The sequence below is a fragment of the Motacilla alba genome, chromosome 10, assembly GCF_015832195.1.
Source record: "Motacilla alba alba isolate MOTALB_02 chromosome 10, Motacilla_alba_V1.0_pri, whole genome shotgun sequence".
Lineage (NCBI taxonomy): Eukaryota > Metazoa > Chordata > Aves > Passeriformes > Motacillidae > Motacilla > Motacilla alba.
In genome coordinates, this window is record NC_052025.1 from 12518695 (window position 1) to 12542881 (window position 24187).

General features: G+C 46.0%; 2 protein-coding genes across 6 annotated transcripts in view; both read right to left on the reverse strand.

Moving 5' to 3' along the window:
• Nucleotides 1-334: 334 nt before the first annotated feature.
• On the reverse strand, nucleotides 335-17093 carry FAH (fumarylacetoacetate hydrolase). The gene is made up of 14 exons (XM_038146709.1): nucleotides 16895-17093; nucleotides 14525-14635; nucleotides 13786-13907; nucleotides 12625-12674; nucleotides 11074-11164; nucleotides 10454-10551; nucleotides 10144-10196; nucleotides 8654-8753; nucleotides 7780-7910; nucleotides 6946-7021; nucleotides 6329-6375; nucleotides 5268-5369; nucleotides 4173-4290; nucleotides 335-554 (listed from the first exon to the last, which is right to left on the reverse strand). Exons 1-14 carry the CDS (start codon nucleotides 17084-17086, stop codon nucleotides 475-477), a joined length of 1371 nt encoding a protein of 456 aa, XP_038002637.1. The 5' UTR covers nucleotides 17087-17093; the 3' UTR covers nucleotides 335-474.
• A 2135-nt stretch (nucleotides 17094-19228) lies between these two features.
• Nucleotides 19229-24187, reverse strand: part of ZFAND6 (zinc finger AN1-type containing 6) — a 36303-nt gene continuing 31344 nt past the window's right edge. For all 5 annotated transcript variants that reach the window (XM_038146711.1, XM_038146712.1, XM_038146714.1 and 2 more), the window contains 2 exons: nucleotides 20819-20932; nucleotides 19229-20227 (listed from right to left, as the gene is read on the reverse strand). In XM_038146711.1, coding sequence (XP_038002639.1) covers nucleotides 20079-20227; nucleotides 20819-20932 — 263 coding nt within the window. In that variant the 3' untranslated portion in view covers nucleotides 19229-20078. The remainder of the gene's footprint in view (nucleotides 20228-20818; nucleotides 20933-24187) is intronic.

Here is a 24187-nt window from a genome sequence, read left to right on the forward strand (position 1 = left end):
GCTTTGTTGCAAATTATTTTAGGGCACAGTCATGTAACTCTTGCTCAGGAAGGTCTACAGGCTTTCACAACTGCATGCAACTGGCCTCCAGGATTTCACCTCCAGCATATTAACACTGTGGAAAAGGAAGTCAGCATGGAATCTCTGCTCTTATCATCAGCCTAGTACTCTGAATATTTAAGCTTACTTGAAAGCCTCTTTTTATAATTATGAAAAAAACATTAATATGGTAGAAGAGTTAAGAATCTCATTTTCCATTTCAATCATCTTATTCATATTCTGGGAATTTTAGGCTAGCATTGAAATCCTTTTCTTATCACACCAGAGAGACACATTCACCTTGAAGATATTTATTGACAATTAAAAACAGTAAGATTACAATCACTCATATAAAAATAATAAATCTGAATGAAGCAGGATGGCTGGTAGAGGTGGGAGGAGGGTTCCTCCTTGGATGTCACATTACTCCAGGCCTCATGGATTGGACAGGGCTGGCAGGATTTTTCCTGAGCACTGGCCAAATCCCACACGGAAGCCGTTGCCCTGGCAGTAACCTAGGGACAGAAAACAACACACAGCTTGTTCTGAGAGGACAGCAGGATTTTGCCAGGAATAAAAGTGAATAAAGGCATAAAGGGACCAAAACCAAGTGAAAACATCTCAGATATGCAATGAGGGGTAGAAAAAAGAGCACCTGGAAGAGTTCAAGTAGCCCAGGAACATGAGAAAACAAAGAAGCACAAACTGTTAAACACAGCAATATCCAAGTTCAGTGAATTGATCAAAGAACAAACAAGATGTGCCAGCAATATTTCTGTTTTCAAACCTAACCTGCAGCACCATCAATCTACCTGGCAAACTGATTCACTGCCTGGCCCAGCCCTGCAATTAATCAAATAAATCTGGATTCTCTTTCTGCAGCATCAGGACTGCTCTTGGGATGTTAGGATGCTGACAGCCAGAAAGGCAGTCATTAAACCCCCTCACACAGCAGGACCTACCCTTGCAGAAGCTGTTTCGCTTGCTAAAGTCAAGTGGTTCAGTTCCATGAGAAATTGAGCATCTGACTCCAAGTTCTCATTAATCCTCTGTTACATAAGAGGGGTGGAAGCTCTGCTGGCTGCTGCTGCAGAGCTCACGGGGCTGTGACAGCATCTCTGACCACGGGACAGCTCTGAGTCTCCCTGCTCCTGTGTGGTGGAAGAGATGACACTGGGACAGGGATGCTGCAGCTCCTCCTGCTGCCACGGGCCAGCCAAGCTGCTCCACAAACAGCAGCCACCAGCACAGCTGCAGGCAAAGCAGGGGAGGGGACACAGCCAGGGCCTTCTGGCCCCTCTGAGAAGTCTGTTCTGGGAAGAGCAGCTGAGCAGACCTACTGTAGCCTTCTGCTACAGCAGCTGATCACAGAAAGGGCAAGAGGCATATGCTGCATGTTAAGGACTGATTTCATAGTTAGAGATGGATTTTCCTGATGGAATACATCACCTGCATGTGATTAAAAAGCTGCCTCCAAGAAGCCAAGAAGGAGCTCAACAGAATAGCTAATTCCCCCCTAATTCCCACCCTTAGCACAGACCAGTGGAAAACTCCCCGGAGGAAGGGAAAGGGTGGGCTCAGGCTGCAGGACAGCAAAGTTACTGCAGCACAAAGAGATACCCTGCCTGCCCCAATCCACAGTGCAGCTCTCACAGCCAGGCTGAAATTAAGTTTTCAAAGGACAGTGGTGTCTCTAAGTGCTTGTGTAAAGCCACAGACACCGTCCTGGTATCTGCCAGGTAATCCTCATCCTTAAAGAGCAGTGGAAAAAGGCACTGTAAGGCTCAGCTCAGCTTCCATTTGCCTCATTAGGCTTCATTGCCAGCTTTCCTTTGAGCAGCAGCTGATTATTTCAGTCCAGTTTGGTTATCCCTGCTGTCAGGCACAATTTAGAGCAGCACCAAGGAGCAGCACGCTGAACAAAGCCAGCCCTGTGCTGCCAGCAGCCCTGGCCTGAGCTCTGTGTGTGCCAAGGAGCTACTGAGGGGTTTTTGCAGGCAGCTGCCAGCATCACCAGGAGCCCTTCCCCTGCCGTGCTCCCTCCCTGAGACACTTCTTGGGAGAAATACATTTCTCTCCTTTTATGCGTTAAGTCTCTGAAATGGGTCCCACGTGGGGAGTAAGAATACAAAGCTGAAACAGGAAACCAGAAATGATGTGTTGAGCGCTTGGCAAGAGCTGATGGCAGCTCCTTGGGAGAGGATGGAATAGCACCAGCCCTGCCCCAGGGGTGCCTTAAGGCCCTGCACCTGCCATACATCACTAAATAAATAAATAAATAAACAGGAGCAGCTCCCAAACAGCCCCAGCAGCCCCTGGCTCTTTGCAGTGCCCTGGTGCCACAGCCACAAACGGTGCCAGTGTGACCCAGCCCAGCAGATCAATTGACATGGCACTGTCCCGCTGCCTTCCCCAGCTTAGCAGCAATGCCATCATGCCATCTTTAAAGACTAAAGACATTCAGGATTCTAAGTATTTAATGAATTAGCATAGCTTGTCCTGGGCAGGAAGAGCATGGCTGGTCACATTTGTCCCCAGGCTGGCTCCCTGTGCCAGCAGCTCCCAAACTGTGAGGTGCTCCTTGCCACAAGGGACATGAGTGTGCAGCTCCACAGGGGTGTTCATCATCCCTCACTGTACCCTAATTTAGGGCTCCTGGCACAGTTACTGGAGGGGGACTGGGGACTCTGGAGGGCAGTGTGGCACTCTGGATTGCTGGAGGAGTGTCCCTGCCCATGTGGGGAGCCTGTAGAGAGCAGTGTCAGATGCTCCTCGTTTCAGCATGGACAGTCACTGGGCTGGAGATGTCAGAGGCACTGGGGACTCCTCATGTTCATCACCTACAGCTCTCTCCAGTACATCTCAACCTCCAGCTGTCTCAGCATCTTCCTCTGTCAAACTGGCAGCAGCTCACAGAAACACAGTTTTCAAGGCTATTGGATAGGCTGCCAGGCAGCAGGCACTGGAATTGCCAGGGGGCTGGAATACATACATCCCATTTTTTTAATCACATAAAATTCTTGACTTTTCTTTTTTTTTTTTTTTTTCAGAGAAAAACAGTTTATAATTTTAAACTGTTTTGTCAGAAATCCTAGGAGTCCAGGTTGGGTTGAGCAGGCCCAGGTACACAGGCAGATGTTAACATACACCATGAGGCAGCTGCCCAGGAGTTTGTCACTCGCATTCTCTCTGCCCTCAGTCACACCTGTGAAGTCTTTCCCCATTGCTCGAGCCACATGCTCCTGTGCAGATATCTCTGATCACATCAGCAGGATGGAGCTGCTCAGAGCCAGGTGTGGCACTGGCTGGGTCTCAGCTGGTCCCACAGGACATTCCCTAAAATCCCAGTAGGTCACACAGTGAAAACACTGGAGGCTTGAAACAAAAGTTTCTCATGGCTGTTCTTGCCAAATATTTGCCATCCCAAAAATGAGAGGGAGGGAAAAAAATAGATTTGTTTTGCACTGGGCTTTGGGTTAAAAAGTAGTAGGAGTGGGATTTAGATCACAAAACTGTGGTAGATTTTAATTCATAAAATCCTTAGATTATCAAGATGAAAACTAAAACCATATCTCAGCATGAAACAGGTCTCAGGCAGAGCCCTTTTCAGAGGGGAGCTGGTCAGCTGCTCTAGAGGGCTCCATGCTGTCTCCCACATACTTGATTTGCAACACACTTCACTGAATATGCCTAGGTTACAAACTAAATATTTAGGTTACAAATGAAATATTATTTGAAAAATAACTTTTTTCAGCATTTGCCAAGCTCTGCTCCACGTGCAAACTTGGACTGCGGTGGGAACAATTCATCAGCTGCTCCTAGTCCTGGGGTATTTTTACCCATAAAGGCAAACCTACCTCCCTCATGTCCTTGGTGCTCCCACAGTGGCATAGCAAGAGCATTGAGGACTTTGCAAAGCAAATAATCCATTCTAGAAAGCATTTATGGCAGGGAAATTTCCATCCACCTGCTTGAGCCTCCTCACAGGATGGAAACATAGGATGGAAACAACTGTGCTTGCATGGCAGGCATGTACAGAGCAGCCCAGCTCCTCACCAGGGTCTTGTCCTGCTGGGATCAGCCTATGGAGATGTGTCCCTGCTGCAGAGGAAGAGCAGTTATCCAGCCATTACCTGTCAAAATGACTTCATCTCCATCCTGCAGGAATTTACGGGACTGCCCACTGCCAAGAGGGATTTCTTTTGTTCCATTCCAGGACAGCTCCAGCATGGAGCCAAAGCTCTCTGGCTCCTGCAGCAAGAGTTCATAAATAAATAAACAATTTTTTAGTGCCTTTCCTGCTGTTCAGCTTCTTGCTGCTGGGAGCAGACACACAATGTTACCTCTACAGAACAGAGTTTTGCTGTTGATTTAATTGATTGATACACTGGGTCCTTTCCCTGACTTTGCATTTTAATTCCTTGCTGGCTATTCGCAGTGATGTTACAGCTGTTATCTGGTGTATTTAACATAGTGCTCAACCTGGTAAAGCAGTCTGGGTCTGCCACAGCAAGAATGGAAACAAGTGGAGGAGACTTCTACAAATCCAGTGCTTTTATGTAATCATGTTTCAGATTTTTAATTACATTTTGTTCTTCAGAAGAGCAAAGCTGGTGTTTATGAGTCTTTAATGTCTTCTGCAGTACAATAATCTGAAGATTCAAAAAGCACCTCAGAAATGCTCAAAAGTGAAGTACAGGCATCCCAGCTTGCAAACAACTTACCTGAGGCTGTCTTTGAGACAGCATGTACAGGATTTGTGTTTGGTGGTTCAGAAAGTGAGGGTTGCCCATAAATTGCAGCCACTGTCCAAATGGCAGCTCAAGGGGAGTAACAGCTTGTGAAGCTGGCTCCAGCTTCATTGGAGAAACTAAGACTTATACCAGGCATCTTTTACATTCTTTTCAGAAATAAAAAGCTGCATTTCATAGAGGGTAAATGGATTGTGAGGATGCTTCCACACAGAAGTTAATCTGCATCTCTTAGGGAAAGAAGTACAGGAGAGATCAAAACCCCAAAACTCAACAACATAGAAAACCAGCAAAAACCCTACCCAAACCAAGCCACTTCTCAGTGTGAATTTGGGGCTACCAAAGGAGCACCCCAGAGGGCCTGGGGAAGAGCTGCAGATGGTTTTGTGGTGCTCAGATCAGGAAGGGCTTAGCCCCAAGCCCTGCTCTGTTGGTTCTGGGTTACTGACCAGTGACTGTCATTGTTTCAACACTTACAGGTCCACTGATGGTGCCAGAGGCCAGGAGGTCTCCAGGCCTGAGGTTGCAGCCATTGATGGAATGATGAGCCAGCTGCTGCTTCATGGTCCAGTACATGTGCTGGAGGAAGGAGGAAAAGGGGCTAAAGCAAGGGAACAATGAAGGACAAACTTCTCTGGTGGCCATTAGGCTGTGCACAATGGAGTCTTGTGGCCTGGCCTATGGCATTCATAAAACCCACACTTTAACATGCAATTTAGTCCCTTAAAATTTTTTCTTATTTCAGCTGGAATTAATTTTTCCTCTTCTTCCTCTCTAAGACTAGTACTGCTGACCCAAGCTCCATGATTACACCCAGTATTTTAACAGCCCTGTAGAAAAATCTACTTATTACTGATTTGCTGACTACTGATTTACTGATTAAGGTAATTACTATGCAAAGAGCCAAATGTGAATATGAAAAGCATTGAGAACTGCTGCAGCTGGCATATAAATCTCCTGGCTTCAATCAGTGGGTGGAGGCAGAGCCACCACGCTGCCCACAGAGGGGACGGGGCAGTCCCAGGCTGGCAGCAGTGAGTGGCATCTAAATTAGAGCTGTGGCTGCAGAGCTGTATTGCAAGAGACAATTCCCTCTTCCTGCAGTCCCCTGTTCTCGTGGCTCCCTGCCAAATGGGCACAGAGCTAAGGATGCTCTGAGCACCCCAAAGTGAGCAGCGGGGAGAGCTGACCCCTTCATCAAGCATTCAGGTGTTTCCACCTCACAGGGGGGAGCCATCACCATCTTCATTTCATCTTTCAAAAATGAAATGTTTGTCGTTTTTTGTAAAATTCTGGACTACTCGGGGAAGTGGTGGACTCACCATCCCTGGAAGTGTTCAAAAGGTGTGTGGATGTGAGGGACATGGTTCAGTTGTGGGCTTGGCATTTGGACTTGATCTTGGAGGTCTTTTCCAACCTTAGTGGTTCTATGATCCTGTTCTATGAGTCTAATGCAAAAAGCAGTGTTCGAAATTGCCTGGGCTGGAGCTGATGGCATCAGCAAGATTGCAAATAAACAAAAGATACTGGAGTCTTACCTTGAAATTGGATCTGCATATAGTAGTTGGCGTGCTCATTCCTTCTCCTGCAGAAAATAAAGGATAAAAAAGAGAAAAGCAATTTGTTTGTGTTGGATGAATGATGTTGGAGTCTTTTTATTTTACAGACGGATGGAGACTTCTTTTATCACTGTAATCCCTAGTGAGAAAGCAGTAATAACATTTTCTATTGCTACAAAGACTGGGATTTCATAGAAAACAAGTGTGTGGATTGCACTGGAGCAGCATCAAGCTGCCCATTTCCCACTCTCTGCTCTCCTGTGGGAGAAACACCTGGACCTAGTGGTCAGCAGGGCCCTAAGGCGGGGGCTGAGCTGGGTAAACATCTGGATCCCACATAAATCTGCTCATTCCATGCCCTGGTGACCTCTGCCTATGCAAGGAGACCCCTTGGGGAGCTGGCCAGCTGGGGGGCACTCCCTGCTCGGCACAGTGCTGCACAGCCAGCGAGGAGCAGGAGGAGTTCTGCCCCTTTCTCTGGGCAAGGCAGGAAAAGAAGAAGCACAGAGCCCAGAGCAAAGTGCCTGAAGGTTGTGGTGGTGCCACAAAATTGAATTGGCAATTGCAGCTTTGCAACCCACTCAGCTTTGCCATACCTTTAATGGCAACAAAGAGCTTGATGTCAAAAGTGTAGGGCTCTTTATCCTGAAGGTAGGGCAGCGGCTTGGGATCCTAAAAGCACAAAAAACACATCATAGTCTAAACCAAAAGGAATTTAAAAATCCACAAGACATTCCAGTGAGTATTGGTGGACCCAGCCTGTGCTGCACAACCCATTCACTTCACCATTCTTACTGCTCAGATTATCACTTTTCTTGGTCTCATGCACACACTTTTAAAGATCTTTCTGAACGGACATGATATCCATGTAATCCAATTCCTGTTTCTGCACAAGGCTTGCAAAAGCCATGTCCACCCTTTCAGTGTGGATGTTAATCCAGCACAAACAGAGTGCCAGCACACCTTTGCTCTGCGCCTGCACAGAGAAGATGGTGAGGTCCCTGCAAGACTCTCTTATCTTTCCCAGTTTTAACCACCTGCACAATGCAGACAACTGGAAATGCTTGAACAAAGTGTTCTGGCTTGACTCCAGCCTCTCTCCACCACTCACTGGATGCTAAGTGCTACCAAAGACCCAGAAGAAGCTCTGATTAGTTTATTTTCCAGGTGTTTTAAAGATGATTTTTCTGCCCCACTCAAGCAGGATGACAGCAAAACATGGGCCAGGGCCAGTGACATCAATGAGCACTTGGACTCAGAGAGCCCTCGTGGCCTTCATCTGCTCAGAAGCAGAATCCCAAGTGTGAATTCCATGGAGACAATCCTTGGCATGGAGGCAGCTCAGTGATTTCTGCTGATGGCACCTCCCAGCTCTGCTGACATTTTTCTAGCACTGCTTTTCCTTTATTTCAATCTTTTCTCTTGCTGACCTGCACAGGGTTTGGCAGCACAAATGGCATGAGAGCTTCCATGGTGACAACCCACGGGGAGATGGTTGTGCCAAGGCTTTTGCTCAGGAAAGGACCCAGAGGAACATATTCCCACTTCTGGATGTCACGGGCTGGGAAGAGAACATTCAAAGCAATGCAGGTAAATATATCCTAGGAATTGCACATCCATCAGAGCCATGAAAGAGTAACATGAATTGAAATTGCTACCGCCAGCCTTTTCTAGCTGTTGTGCCCAAATCCTAATTTAAATCCATCCATTTTCAACCCAATTTTCTTAGATCAGCTACATTAGAAAGATAAATCAGCAAGAAGTAAAACAAACCAGATCATCCCCATATAACTAGTATTTTTACCCCCACTTTAATTTTTGATAATTTATAGTATTTATAATTTATTATATATCATTTATAATATATAAATTATAAAAATAAATTTATAATAATCCTTTTATACCCAGCTAATGGTTCTTGCAAGCCACAGGGAGAATTTCAACAAGTTAAATCTTTGCAGAGACTGAGGGATTTGTGATTGCCAAATCCTTTTCCTGACACTGAAATCAATCACCATCCTTGGTATCACCATTCTCAGGACTCCTCCATCCCTGCCCAGAAGAAACTGGACTGAAATTAGCTCTTTCATAAGTAAATAAATCTTCATCAGGCAGCAATTTCTGGTTCTACTAGTTGATTAAAGATGGATTGATACAGGCAACACTTCATTTTCATCCCCTTCCGTCGTACCAGTGGTTTCAGAGATCAGCATTCTGCTATTAAAACATGTAATTTCTGCCTCTCGGGGGTTTCCCGTGGTGCTGTACCCCCCTCTCCAGGCAGGCTCCCACAGCACCTCTCACCGCTCCAGTCGTTCATCAGCACCATGCCAAAGATGTGCTCCTGGGCTCTGCTGATGGCAATGGGCTCCCCAAACTTGTTTCCAGGACCTACAAAGAATGCCTGAAATCAAAAAGCAACGTGTTGATTATGTTTTTGAAGCTAAAAATCTGTACTGCACAGAGAGTTACGGACAGCAGCAACAGAGGCTGGACAGGATGAGCTTTGGACAATTTCCCACACACATTTGGACAAAACCCATGGCCTGCTCCCCTTTTCTTCCCCTCCATGGAGCTGGCAGGCTTGAGTTACTTAGGAGCTCAGTGTTGCTAAGAGACAGGCATTAAACAAGGGCACGATGCTGTCCAAATGCAGGAGGAAAAAATGGTCCCTCCTAATTAGAGTCCGGATGCAGAACAGGTTTGCCCACTGAGGGGACTGATTGCTGCAGACAGTGAACAGGAAGGAGTTTAAAATCATCCAAGGGGATAATGGACGTGGCTGGAGCCTGATGAAACAGTGGGCAAGAACAGGCAGGTGGAGAAATGTGCCCACTAAGTAAAGTAGGCCATGAACTGGGTGCCTGCTCTCATTCCCTCAGGAATCCACAGCCGGCACATGCAGAGGATTTTATAGGAAAACTCAGTTGTCTCTTTCTGTCTACAATATGGAAGTTTTTCCCTCTGTTCTTGCAGCAGCCAGCAGTAGAACTCAGGCTGGAAAGCAGAGCCATGGCAGCACCATGGGAACCCCACTTTGTGGGACTGCATCTCCCCTTACAGCACTGATTGGCAAAGCACACAGCATTAAAGAGTGTCACTACATTTTTATAACCATTTCCATCAATATTACACTTCTTCCACTACTTTTTTTTTAAGGGAAAAGATTGGGAACTAAACATACAAAAATTATATAAGCTATTAAAATGATATAAATCTTAATAGAATCCTTTGAAACTCTCCCTTCTGGACCATACTAAGCCACAGCACAATGTGCCTTCCCACCATGTTTTTTTACAACACCCACAGCACAGGTTTTAACTTTCCAGGCAGGAGAATCAGGAGTTTGAATCCCACTGCCAAGAACCCAGGGCTTCCTCTGCTCTAGCACAAGGTGCAGACAGCCTGGACTTCCCAACCCCAGTGTCCATCGATGGATCCTGGCTGCAGTGCACAGGTAGCTGCTGACCAGGAAACAGGCTGTGGTGGCTGATGAAAAGAATTCTGCTGCCTGACTGCACCACTGGTGCTCAGCTTTGGCCAGGTGAGCTTTTCTCAGCCTGAGAGCTGTATGAGCAAACCTCCCAATGAGCTAAGGCACCCTGCTCCTCATCCAAAGCAAAGGTTTGTTCCACAGAAATCCTTTCTGCCTGCAGCACAGACAGCTCAGAGAGGAACACAGGAATGGACCTTATGGGACATTCAGTTCAGAAGAAGCTAAACCCACCCTTTCTTCCCTGTTTCTATTTTAATATTTTTCAAGTCATAAAGAGGGGGAAAAAAAAAACTCTCACCATTTCTAACTCGATATCCAGACGTTTACAAGCACCAAACACTGGAGGTTTATCTGTGGGTAGAAGCAAGAATATATTACAACAGGGAGGCAGCTAGAGGAATAGAAGTAATGGCCAAAAAATCCAGCAGCTGGTGCTGCTCAGCATGGAACAGAAAATGGACTTAAACCAGGGCTTTCTCTTGCCCTGACCACAGGCTGGGCTTTAGGCAAGGCATCCCAGACCCTTCCACTCCACTACTCTATGATGTGGAGCAAAATTACAGAATAAAAGAAATAAGAATCCAGATTTAAATCCTCCCAGAACTCACCATTGTCAGGTTTCATTTGTCCCACAGGTCTCCTGATGGGCGTCCCAGACACCACAACAGACGATGCCCGGCCATGGTAACCCACAGGTAAGTGCAGCCTGGAGAAAGAGCACCACAGTGCCTGGGTTAGCTGGGTGCCACAGCAGCTTTTTGGGGTGGAAGCACCCGGGAGTGTGAGGTACCAGGAAAAGGAGCTCTGGATGCATGGGCACAGACCTCAGCACCTTACTCTGATATCAGGATGGAAGCGAAATATAATCCAAAGCCGTGTTGCAGTCTTAATGTACTGCTGCTTAATGCACTGCTCCAATTAATTCCTTAGATCTTAAATTCTGCTTTCTTTTCACTCAGCCAAACCTAATGTTTTAGGTATATTTGTCTTTGAACTAGAGGGGCTAACTAGTGTGGCCACTGCAACGAAGGGCAGTGCAGATTCAGCTGAGGCTGGGGACGTGTGGAATTTGGTTCTGGTATTGAACTCTGGACAACACTGATTCTCATCTGCTACAAACAGAAACCATGTGATCCTGAAAAACTACTCAGACCTTTGAAACATCGTGTGTATGTACAGATAAGCCTGCAAAATAACGCTGCACTAGAGGACAATCCAAGGCACCCACCAGTTCGGCATCAGAGCGTTCTCCTTCCCCCTGAACATGATCCCAACGTTTGTGGCATGCTGGCGTGAAGAATAGAAGTCAGTGTAATCTCCTGCACGAGGAAAGAAGCCATAAACCAGGGATCAGTGGCAGCAGAGTCCCTCATCTGCGGAGGTTAAAGCACATCATCCACTGCTGGCAATGGAAAGAGCAGAGGAGAGAGAGGGAGCGCTCGGGGGATGCCACTAATGGCATAAAGGGGTGATTAACAGTTCACCTATAAATTATGCAGACAAAAATGGTGGGGTTTTTTTTTTGTTTTTTTTTTTTCTGTAAGTCTCCAGTAGAGAAGAGGAGGGAAAAGGCAGGACATAAAGCAGCATCCATAGACGGGGCAATTCCCGCTGCTTTCCCTGCAGCGGCGGTAGCGGCGAAGGGATGGGGCCATACTCAGGACATCTGCTGCCCTCTGCTGCCATCCCTGCAAACAGCTCCCGCCCTCCCGAGCCACGGGAAAACACGGTCTGGGAGGGTGTATTTGCATTATATTGGTTAGGGAGCTCTGAAATTATCCAGGAGCTGCAGGACGATCCAGCAGAAAGTTATCCCCTGCAGTTCCAGGCTCCCAGAGGAGGATCCAGCCACCCAGGAGAGGCAGGAACCACACACGGGACAGAGCTGCACCTAAGGGCTGTGGCATCCTAAAAGCCTTGTGTCTGTGAGATACAGCTTGGTCACACCGGGGCAGTGCTCCATTCCCAGCACTCACGGGAGCCATCTTCAGCAGTTGTCTGACAGGACATGTTCAACTTGAAGCCATTTTCAGGAAGGTATCACACCTATGGGAACTCCTCATGGTTCCTCTGGGACGGGCTAGATTTTGTCCCAAACCAGGGCTGTGCCCCCAGAAAGGCAAAAGCCAACTCAGAACAGAGCTTGGACAGAAAATGGGCAAGTTCACATCCCTGTGTCTGTGCAGGTCATGGCCTCAAGTGACTTTGATCAGGTTGGTTTGGGTCCAAACACAAACTCCTGCTAAAACCAGGAAATGCTTATCTATCTATATGAATATAGGAATGCCAAAGCAGTCCTCATGGGAGTGGAGGCAAGATCTGGGATGCAGAGTAATGGTCTGGGAGTGGAAACTCATACTTGCTCATGAGGCTGTGCTGGAATATCTGCCTTGGAAACTTTGCAACCTCTGAAATATTTTCTGATGGCAAAAGGGGAAATTGTTGGAAACTGAACAAGTGTTTCTTTCCTGGCTCTAGTCACAAAGGCCTTTGGTGATGCCAAGCTGATGACAGGAGTTATGTACCACCAGACACCTCTGATTTAGTGGAAATTGCATCCAGGAGCGCTCTGGCTGCTATTGAGCTTCCCCAGGCTTTTATTCTTGTGCCACGGACAGCACCTAGCTTTCATTATGTGCAATGATCTCCTTCTGGCTGCTGCAAAGCCTGACCCTGTCACAGCTCTGATGTGTCTGTGTGAGGCAGCTGGAGATGGAGCAGCTGCTCCTTGTGGGAGCAAAGGGCAGCGCCGAGGAGCCCCAGGCTGCCCCGCACTCACCGATGTGGGCAGGCAGGTGCATCGTCGCAGCAGCTTGAGGTACAAATGCTCTGAAATGAAAAACGATGCCTTCAGATCTCAGAAAACATCCAGCTCCCACCCGTAAGAAGCATGGAAGAGGCTGATTTGCTCCCCCAGCTCCTTCCTTAATTTAGTTTGCAAAGCCTTGCAGGAAAAAAAAAAAAAAAAAAAAAAAAAGCCTGGCAGAAAAGCTGGTGACTGCACAGGCTGCTGTTAGTGGGATGGCTGCAGCTAAAGGAGCAGCTGCCAGGGTGTGAGTGGGGACAGGACAGCCCTGGGGCTGGCTGGATTCCCGAGGGGCACAGAGAAATCCCAGTGCCCGTGCCCAGGGCACCACTGCCTGTGCTGCGTGGGAAGGAAGAGTTCATGGCACGTGGCTCCTGGGGGGTCCGATTCCAACTGCTGGCCCTGTTCACGTGGCAAGCAGCAGTTCAACCCCTGTCCTGCTCATGAGAGCCTAAATCCTCACAGTGCCCTTAGCAGGACAGGGAGGAACAACTCCTGCTCACTGCCAGGGCAGGCACTTGTGGTGCCTAAAGCATCACTCCAGACAAAGGAGAGGTGTGGGGTTGATGGACACCCACAGCTTCCATCAGCACAGAACAGAATAAAGCACAGTCCTCCCCTCCTGCCCCTACACCACCGCACAGCCCCAAAGCTGAAGCCAATTTGTGACCACATGCTCGGTTTTAGCGAAGTCAAGTGGTTCCTGAGGACAAACTGAGAGGTGTCCCCTTCCTGCTCCAGTGTGACAGGCAGGGAGGGGGGCACTGGGGCAGGTGGGAGAGGTGGAGACCCTTGAACCGTGTCTCCATGGAAGGCCATGGTGGAGGGGGGTGGCCAGAGGAGCGGCCCAGCCCCCACGGAGAGGCAGCAGGTCTGAGGACACACCCTGGGCAGAGCTGGCTGTTTCCAGGTGGAGGGTGACACCCTGGATCTGCGGGCAGTCACAGGAATAATCAGAGATTAATCTTCAGGTAATTAAGAGAAGGAAGCACTCGATGTGCACAAACCCCAGTTAATTCCCACGTAGGAGGCAGGTGGCCACGTCACACTGTTGGTTTTGGTGTCCTGTCACTCAGGTGACACAGGGCACAGCTGACACCTCCCTGTGCCTGCAGCCACTCTCTGCTCCCTCACCTTCTCCGCAGCTCCGCGTTGTCCCTCAGGGTGGGCTCTCCGGCTGACAGCAGCTTCTGCAGGAAAGCCCTGGCCTCGCTCCACGCCGGCCGGCCCAGCCCCATGAAGGCATTCAGGGTGGGCTGACAGTGACACACAGGTGCAGGGGCAAAGAAAAAAACATATTTTGCTTATCCTTCACATGCAGGAAGATGTCCCACATTCCCATCCTGGTGCTGGATGCCTGTGCTGGGGTTATGTGGCCCTGGCTGCCCAGAGCACCTATCCCCCTGCCCATGGCTGCCCACAGCACCCCCATCACACCCCACAAGTCCTCTGCAGCAGGACCTGCTGCATGCTGGCATCACCCCATCCTTACACACCTCTGCAGGCCCTGCTGGCTTTGATATCCCAGCCAGCTGTAGACAGAGTTTGCTTGTATTTCTCTTTATCCTCAACACAACCTCCCTGTCATTAATATCCCACCCACGAGGGCACAAGCAGGAGTGAATTAACATTTAGGCTTTGTGTCAGACACCTGCATTGCCAAAGGATGATGACACTTTCCTGGAAAATGACCTTTGGACCCCCGATGGCCCTGCTGTCCTTGCTATCACACCTGTGATGCCTTTTGCTCTACCAGAACCTGCCTGACAACATATTTCCAGTTCATGTTCTTTATCTCACCACAAGTTGCTAAAGTGCCTTATGGGATATTTTTTAAATGCTTGTGGAAATTAGAACAGACTCTGATAAATACCTGGTCAAAGACGTGCTGGTGTTTGGCAAGAGCTGGTCCATTGAAAAGATGTTTAATGACGCTGAGATCCAAAATCTGGTCCCCAATGGCTACCCCAAGCCTGTGCCGAGGCTGCAAAGCAGGAGGAGGAGGGGGGAAGAGAAGAAGAGTTGATGCTCGTACCCAAAAATGCCCCAAAGAGGGCATAGGGGAAGACAGTGACCACAGAGAGTTCAACCGATCCAGGCCAAAGGTCTGGTAGCACAGCAATGGACCATCAAGAGCCAGTCTGAGTCTGGCTGGTGAAAAACGTGAAGCCCTATGGGCAGAGCATCACTGCAGACTCCCTGCAGACCTTGAGGGGCGGAGAAGAGCCTCATCCCTGTCCTTTGGGGAAAGGATAGCACAAGCAGAGGTTTCTTTCCCTGGCCTCTTTCCCCCAGAAAGAGGCTGACTTGCTCATTAACACCCCTCATTAATGACAAGCTTTGCAGAATAAGCCCATACATCTGCAATATGCTGTGAAAAGGGAAAACACTACTGCTCCTCCTACCAGTGGGGAACAGAAGCATAGAGAGGCCATGGGCAGGCTGAATTCCATCCCTGTAGGTATGCCATTGGAGAAACAGTCATTTCTGCACCCCAGCTCCTCCCCAGAGGACTGAGGGTGCTCTGGACTCCCCTGGTGATGCCAGGAGGTGCACCATGCCCAAGCACATGATTTCTGTGCCTCGTTGGACGAGGCTGCCCTACACCACCCATCCTCACACCACACCAGGAGCTCAGGACCCGCACACCGAGCCCAGCCTGGATCCCTGCTGGATCCTCGCTGCAGGAACAGCATCCCACACATGGGGAAGCGGGACAGATGCAGCCCAGGAGACAAAGCTCCTGTTCATGCCCCGGGCGCGTGCGGAGCCAGCGGCGACGGCGGGGCAGCAGCACCGACAGACCCACGGCAGCTGCACGGGGCAAAGACACACCACAGCCTCCATTATTGTGTCTTTGGGCAAAGAGAGACAAACTAGCCTGGCCACTCTGAAAAGCAGCTCACCAAAATAACCATCTTCAAAGATGCACGCTATTAAACCTATTTTTCAACCTTTAATTTCCAAACAAGATTCCAAATGTGGTAGTAGGCATCTCTTCAGCAAACATTCCTGCAGGAAAAAACTAAAGGTCGTGTCAGGTTAATTTGTAACTGGGATAGTCAGGAATGACACCAATTGTTTTAGCCTGAAATCATTCAAACATTCAGCTACTATCAGAACATTATTCTCCTAAATAATTTCTGTAAGTCTTGCCTGTCATTTCATAGGGTTTGAGAGATGATGTCTTTTTCAGAGCACAGTTACTGAGGAAGGCAGAAAAATAATCCAAACTTGCTAGGTAACAGCATGCACATATCAGAATAGATTAAACATACCATCTCATTTCATCTTCAGAAAATACCACATCAGAACACAATCTTCTGGTTTATTTTTTTTTTCAAACTTACATGGATAACTAGCAGAAACCAGAAGACAATAATGAAGTTTCCATAAGCAATGACAAATAAATTCTCCACTTTTTCCTTCTGAGAAGCAGCTCTTGGTTTGTTTCCCTTTCTCCAGGAGGACACATGTCTGGAGATCCATCCTGCCAGGCACTCAGAGGTGTGAGGTCCAGCCTAGCTGGGCTCAGTTCTCATGAAAATTGGGAATTGAGAGCTACCTCAGGTAGAAGGGTTGAGCCACATTTTCTTAGGTGATCATCATAAAATAGAAGGCCTGGAGCTGGCTCAACTGGCAGGCTTCAGGCCCAGCTTTAAACATGCACATTTGCACACATTTAATGCAGCACTGCATAAACATACACCCAATAGAACACAACTGCTCAGCTGCAAAAACAGGTAAAACACACATTTGGTGACCTGGTTTAATGCTCTGGCAGCCACCAACAAAACTCCCCAAGAGCAGTAGTTATTGGGGCTTCTTAAGGGTAATGGTGTGATTACAGTCACAAAGAGACTGAACAAGTCAAAAATTTAAAAAAATTGAGTGTGAAATGTGCTGTGCCTCTACATAGGGAGTGGAAGGATCAAACATAGATTTAATGATGTCACAGCAATGATGAACACCACACAAGAACTACTATACATATTAGCCAAAGTATTTCTCACCAGTATTAACACTTCCGATTTCTTTTGTGCAGTTTCAAAGAAGCTGTTATCAAAACAAAAACACTAAGGAAACAGACAATGTGTCAGCTACAGCTTTGCCATCGGGTCAGGAAGCCCATGAGTGTCTCAGGCTGGGAAGTCTCCTTTATCCCACATTGCTGGGAAATTCTGCTCTGTCATAGCCCTGGAAGAATTACAACATCCCAAGAACAAAGTTTGCTGTTACTCACCTCCTCCTTCGTGGAGAAAACCCCATAGGGGAGGTTTTGGAGAGGAAAATCTGAGTCCTTGTCTACCTGGATGAAAGACATGCTGACCCCTGAGCAGCCCCGGCTCAGGCACAGCTCCCACCTCCCAGGTGCTTCACACCTTCCTCGGAGGAAGATCCTCTCCAGGTGCTGTAACCCAGAGCAGAGGAGCATCAAATCCCACCCTCTGTCCTCAGGCACAAACCAATCGCTGCTCCAGCACCATCCCACCCCCTGCCTGGGCCCTGGCAGTGGTTAATCAGTGCCAGAGGCTGGCCTGAGTCAGCAGCTGTGAACTGTTCCCAGCCAGGCAGTGACCCTGGTGAAAGGGGGTCTTCTCCTCACAGGTACATCTAGAAGATGTGTAGATGGCAGCACTGCCAAGTTGGGCTTGATGTTCTTGGAGGTCTTTTCCAACCTTAACACTTCTATGATTTTACAAACTCTCACGTGAAACTGGGGCCTTCCTGTAACAGGTAACTCACTGGGGGTGAAGGAGCCAGCACTCTAAGAGCAGAGGTAACTGCCCTGGTTTAACTTTAGAGGGGTCATTTATGTGCCAGGGCCCTGGTGAAATGATTATGTCCACACTGATTCTCCCACTACAGGCTCAGCAGTCCTGGGGAAGTTGCACAATTCACACCTGAAACTGCACCTTTTGTGGTTTTTAGTTTTGCAATGCTGCTGCACCTCGTTGAGTTCTTCCATTTTCTCCAGATAGTTCCACCACCTTAAAACCAGAGACACACATGCAGCCAACCAAAAAGAACAGGGAGGCTGGTGCTTCTGCTCCCAGACCAGCATTCTCGCACCTGCAGCAGAAAATTCACTCATTGTCAGAAGTAGAAACCAATGAGGGAACATCCTTGAAATTAGAACTAAATAGCAAAGGTCACATCTTTCCAATAAAAACAGGAAGGTGCTTGTGATTGCCAAGCCAAAGAATTGGTTTGCTGCTCAACCTTTTTTTTTTTTTCTTTTTTGACAGAGGACTCATTAGAAGAAAAGCAGCAAATGCTACAGCCAGAGATTCAGTGCAAGATGATATAACAGCATCATCTGTGACAGCTGCTCACTCATTGAGACACAAGCTCACAGGGTGCTGTTTGAAAAGGGGTCTTATTTAAACATCATAACGCCTAGCTTGTGGAAGATTTCCTGTAAAATTTCCCCTGACTGTTGGAAATGTTTTAAACACAGTGAAGAGGTCTTGTGTGTGGACAGATTCTAGGATCTGGGCTATAGAAACTGCTTATTCCAAAACTGAAACAAAACCACATTGAAAACCTGTTCCAATACAGAGTCCAACATGAGGAGACAGACTCAAGCATTTTGGAGTGCTGTGAATACGCTGGTGTTAATTAAAATGTTAATCTGCTAACCTCAAGCTGATGACACAAAATACAGATTGAAGTGCAGATCAACCACCAGGATAACACAGGGCCATTGCCAAAGCAAACAAACATGACACAATTCTCAGGTGTCACAGAAAGGTGGACATCCAGTCTAAATGTAAGCTTATACAACAGATAGGAAGTATGTGAATACTTTTCTTGTACCTTCCCTTCTTTCAGGCACCAGAACACACAAACATACCAGGTTTTCCCCCACTTTATGAAACCTATGGCGTGTTCTCTCTGCCTGGCCCAGAAACATCATTGTCAGGTGAAAAGCAGATTGGTCAGGAGGGCACACAGGAGAGAGAAAAGGAAAAGAGAGACCAGAAATAGGGAAGAGGGAGAACTCAAAGGGAGAAGGATTAGAGAATAGGGAAGTAGCAGCAGAGAGGACAGCAAACAGAAACACCCACCAGAGGTGACACTGCTGTGCTGTGTAAGAGGAAGTTTAGCAAATGCTTTGGGGAAATACAGGCTCTTTGCCCCATGATAAGGCAGACCATTACTGAAACTTGCCAGTAGGTTATTTATTCCTTCTTTCCTTTACTATAAACTCCATGTGCTTCATACATCCTGGTTAGGCCATTTCTGCAAGCACAAGCTACTTCATTTATTATTCAATCTTGTAGATTACTTTCTGTTACCACCAGAGAAAGCTTCTTCTGCTGCAGTTTATATCCTAAATGTAGTGTTTTATCTACTAATTGCCAGCCATAGCTTTTTAAGAGCATTCTGAATTTTAAAATCAACAGACAAGGTCTGGAATCTTGGCAGGGTCTCTGGTAGTTACAGGTGAAGGGATAAAAAAATCCATCAGAATTTAGCTGGCATTGGGATACACGTGGTAGCTGTGAATAAATACACTTTAAGTAAAGGAACCATCAATGGAAGGTCCCAATTAAAACAAGAGAAATCCAACTTACATATGCCAGTGACAGCCACAGGGGCTCGGATTTTTTTAAATTTTATTTAATCAAAGTTAAGACGTGGATAAACATAAATACAGCACAGGTACTTCAGATCATTCTTCATATTTGTGTACAGACAAACTGATGGATATAATCCCAATGAAAACTGCAGTCAATGAAGTGCATACAGCCTTCCCCCCACACACACAAAAACAAACCCCAATTAAAAAAAAAAAAGAAAACAACAATAAACCCCACACAATCTCGGCACACACTCTCATTACAAATGATTCATACATAAATAGGTAGAGGGTGCAAACAAGCTAATATGCGAACATGTATAACCTCTCGTTAATGGGAAAAAAAACCAGAAGCAGCCATAATGATTAAAATACATTCAGTTACTGATAACTAGTTGTGCCATACAAGGCATTATCAATAAAAAAAAAAGGAAATTGTGCTGCAGAGAAAAGCTATATACAACAAGAAAATAAACTGCAAAGTTAACGCATGCATGTTTTACCCTGGAAAAGCACAGCCCTCCAATATTTTCTCCATGTTTGTTATAAAAGCCCTCTGCACTCAACTAAAATTAAAATGATCTTAAAGGATAATACTTGTAAAGTTTACTTAAGTCTTCAGCCACAGAAAACTGCAATGAAAATAATGTTCAGTCATTTTCAAAACAAAACAAAAAAAAAAAAACGAAAACAAAAAAATCTATTCATCTGATGACATGCATGATTAAAAGGTCTAGGCAAGATACACTGCTCTACGTTCCTGATGACTAAGGAAAAAAGCTCAAGTCAATTTAATCTGCAGATGGTCAGAAGATTTTTGTATTCCAGCAGAAGCAGCAGTTCAGATCTTCTGGATCTTTTCCCCAACAACTACAGGATTCTCTTTTCTGATTTTCTCAGCAGCATCAGCTTTGTAATTGTAAGAGCAACTGTGTACATCTGAGTAACGGTGCATTCCACAGTAAACATTCCCACACCGGCATTCGAACCCTGTGGACAGAAACAGCAGCTCAGACATTTCGACATTCTTAATTACACTGGTTTGCTTTAAATCCTGAATGTGTTCACTCACTAGCAATAAATCTCAGTCACCAGTGTCAATCAATCAGCCAAAGAGCCTCTGCTGCAGAAAGCATAAGAATCACAAGTAAGGCATTTTTAAGTGATTACAGCACGATTTGATTTGACCATTCCTTCTTTTTGCATGACACTCTAGCACAGAACATTCCTAGACAACTCCTGCTCTTTTGCCATGTTTTGAATCTTCACCCTCCAGAACTCAGGCCCTTTTACTGGACCACTGCAAAGCTGGCTAGTGAATGGCAGCAAACTATCATCCAATTCCTTAGCTAAGCAGACTTCCAAAAGGAAGTATTTGGAATTATCAACTTCACTTTAAGACAGGAGGCTGAAAAACAAAATGATACATGAATGACTAATCTAAGTAAGAGTCAGCTGGAAGCACCTCTGACTTATTTCAAATCAATATCAAATGACCATGCCCCATTTTCCCTCTAAGATAACATTTCAAAGGGCCAAAGCTTAAACAAGCCTAAGGAAAGTGAAATCAGTATTTCTTACCAGTCAGTCCAACCTTCTTCCTGCACATGAAACAACGATTCTTTTTCTGTTTTGGTTTGTCAAGCGACTTGTCCTGCTCTTCAGGTGTAGGCTCTGCATTCTCTGACACTGAAGCTGACATTAAAAAAGTTAGTAAGAACAGTGGAGAAAAAAAGTCTCTCCCCTTCTAAGTCCTACAATGATCTAAAGCCCATGCTGTACACTTGGCCATTTTGCTGCAGTTTCAATGTCTGAAGTGCATTGGTGTCTCCACAGCAACTGGAACTCCCTCCTTCTAGACCTTCGATAGAATTTAAGAAAAGAACTCACCAAATATTTGAAAATACCACAAAAACAACCAAAACAACAAACATTAGGTTTAAACAGTAAGATTCAGCACTGCCAGATCCAGGAAGAAAATCCAACAGCCAAGGGTTTCCTCAGTGTTACTTGCCCAGCTCCCAAAAATCTGCTTGCAAGAAGCACTCTACGTAACAGGATCAGTTGAGCCAAACACCCTCTTTCAAATCCTGAATCAACATTACTTTTGCTGAAGACTGCAACATGGAGGCCACACAAAACACAGTGTTTCAGAACAATCTCTACCACTGTGATGCTGCTGCTCTTGCACACCTGGAAAAAGCCTACACAGGACATAAGTCACTATACCTGGGGTAAGAAACACCAGCTCAAGAGCCCCAGACTTACAGGGTGGAATTACACTGCCCTGGAGACCAGAAAGAAGCAGGTAAAAACCTAATTTTAAAGTTATTTCTCCTAAGGCATCTTTCAACTTACTTTAGTGTTCTCTCACATCTAAAAGAAGCAGGTTACAGGTTGTGTAGGAGAGTATGAACAAGTAATAGTAGTATTTGCCTGACTCAGGTAAAAATAGAAGTTGGCTGGTTTTCCTCAAGTATTTGCACATTCCTTACATTACAAAGCAGAAATAGAAACCAAAAAAACCCAACTTCATTTCAAGAAGGGCTAAGAGCCAACCTCTGCCTACCAGACATAGCTGAACCACAGCAGGACAAGTCTCCAGTGGTAAGACACACAGAAGTTGGGAGTATTTGCAGCAAAGAACAAAAGCAAGCTCCAGCTGGGAGGAGCGTGGATGGAAGCAGAGCTAGAACCAGTGCTGTAAGGAAGGGAATACAACAGCAAGCTCAGACATTTGTCAGGGAAAAAGCTGCAGGCATCTCTGTGCAGCTGGACTTTTGTTTGTCAGAGACTGTCAGATGCAGTTCTGTGCTAGCTCTTCACCAGCTGACAGCTCTTCTGCATGACAAATCCAGTGGGGTTTTTCATGTGCTGCTATTCTGATTTTTTTTTTTTTTGAAAGAAAGGGCACTCATCACTTTTGCTATGTATCAAAACATTGTACTAAGCAACATCAATGGATAGCAAGATACCTGATCACCAGCAAAGACTTTGCCTGAGGGGACAGTATATTCCACAGATTAATCTAGCAAAGATACTATTATACATGGTCTATTAAATCCTTCTCAGTCACCATCTATGTTACAAGCAGAGCTTCTCTTTGTCCCGAAATTTGTAACAATTCATAGTTTGCAAAGGAAAAAAAAGTTCAATAGCTTTAAATGGCTGCTAAAGGGCACATTTCTGAGTGGGCATAATATCAAAAGGATTGCAAGATAAGAACCAAAATCAGCAAGGACTGAAAGAGGTGAGCTAAGTACCAGAAGGGTTAAGACAAACTTGAATGAACTTTTGTAGTTTTACACAAAATAGATATTGCAGTCTTTATTAATTCATTAAGACATATTCATGCCATGAGCTAACATTCTCCAGCTTGCATTTCCTGTTGTAGCAAAATCCAGTTACCTCAATCTAAGTTTCACTAAGAGCCTCTGTAACTATTAGCTAAATTTAGGAAAAATTGGCACTCTTTCCTGCATAACAAGGCTCTCATACACCCTTACTTACATTTTCTTTGTGCGTATGGCTCTCACATTAAAAAGGTTTAAAAATATTGAAGAGCTGCTGCTCAGTGTAGAACGGAGTGGGAAGATTCTTCTACTGCACCACAAGTCACTTTGTATCTACTGTAGTAACCATAAATTTTAGGTCTCAATTTGCTTTTGAATAGAAGCTAGAGATTAGAACCAAAATCCTCTATGATAATCACAGATATCCCCATCACTTTAGATGACCAAGTGCCACTGTTCAGTCTATAAGCTACCTGTGATGACCCCAGCAGAGCAAAGCCAGGTGAGATGCAATACTGTCCAGCTTGGAGCTTGCAGGAAATATGTTGCAGCCACTCCCAAGTGCTGGACTTCATCTGGATTCCAGGATGCTGCTGCCTGCCTTCCTTGAACCAAGTCATCCCTTCCTCCAGCCCCAGCCCTGCCTGCAGCCAAAGAATCAAAGCCCTGGCAGCAGCAGTACAAGCTGCCAACTAACCCAAAAGGAGTAAGGTATGAACACAGTTGTATTTCTGGAGTTGACAAGTTGGGCTGGTCACTAGAAGTTCCCTGGTTTACAGAACATGTTCCTAGCTGACCAAAACAAGCAGAGCCTGGATGTCCTCCTAAAGGCACAAGCTCCTCCTATTGCTTTGCTTGTGCAAACCCCTGCCTGAGCTTCAGTGTGCTCTGACTGAGCACAAAAACAGCAGCCACATGACAAAATGCACTTCAGCCTCTGCACCCCTGCAGGCACAACACAGCTCTGCGTGTGCAGCAAGACACCCAACCTGTTCCCTCTCTCGATGCTCTACATTCATCACCCTGGCATTACTGGGTGGAGATTTCTACAGAAGAGCATGAACAGCTACATTTGCTTCCTAAGAGCATTTCACTAGGGCTAGTAAGAAGACTCCCCACACCTCCAGAGGAGTGAAATGTGAAATTAATCCAAAGGAGAATATCACTACTTGTGAGCATTTTAAACTGACATAATCAGCCTAAAATACACTATTTAAATGTTAGGAAGTTGCAAATTAAGTAAGAGCACACTCACCCATAGAATTTAGTTTTTAATCTTTCTGTTGAGTGTTTCCTCTCCCCCTGGAGCATTCACCCAGTATATCATGATATCCTGTATTATTTGATACAATTGTGTCATAATCATACTCTACCTCTGATTCCCTGGTACTATCACAAAAGTGAGAAGCATCCATCAATTCCTTTCCAGTACTGTCTACTGAGCCCACGCTGATAAGGCCCACTGAAGCTAAAGCTATTAGCTCAACTGCATTCACCTTAGGTCCAAGTAACCCCAACATAAAATTCTGAAGCAACCTAATTATTTTAATACCAAGTTTTTTAAACTTAGTTGGAACTTCACTGTTTAACCTCACTAAAATCTAGATATGCAAAAAATCAGGTGACTTCATTCAGAACATCCATGTACCTTTTAGAC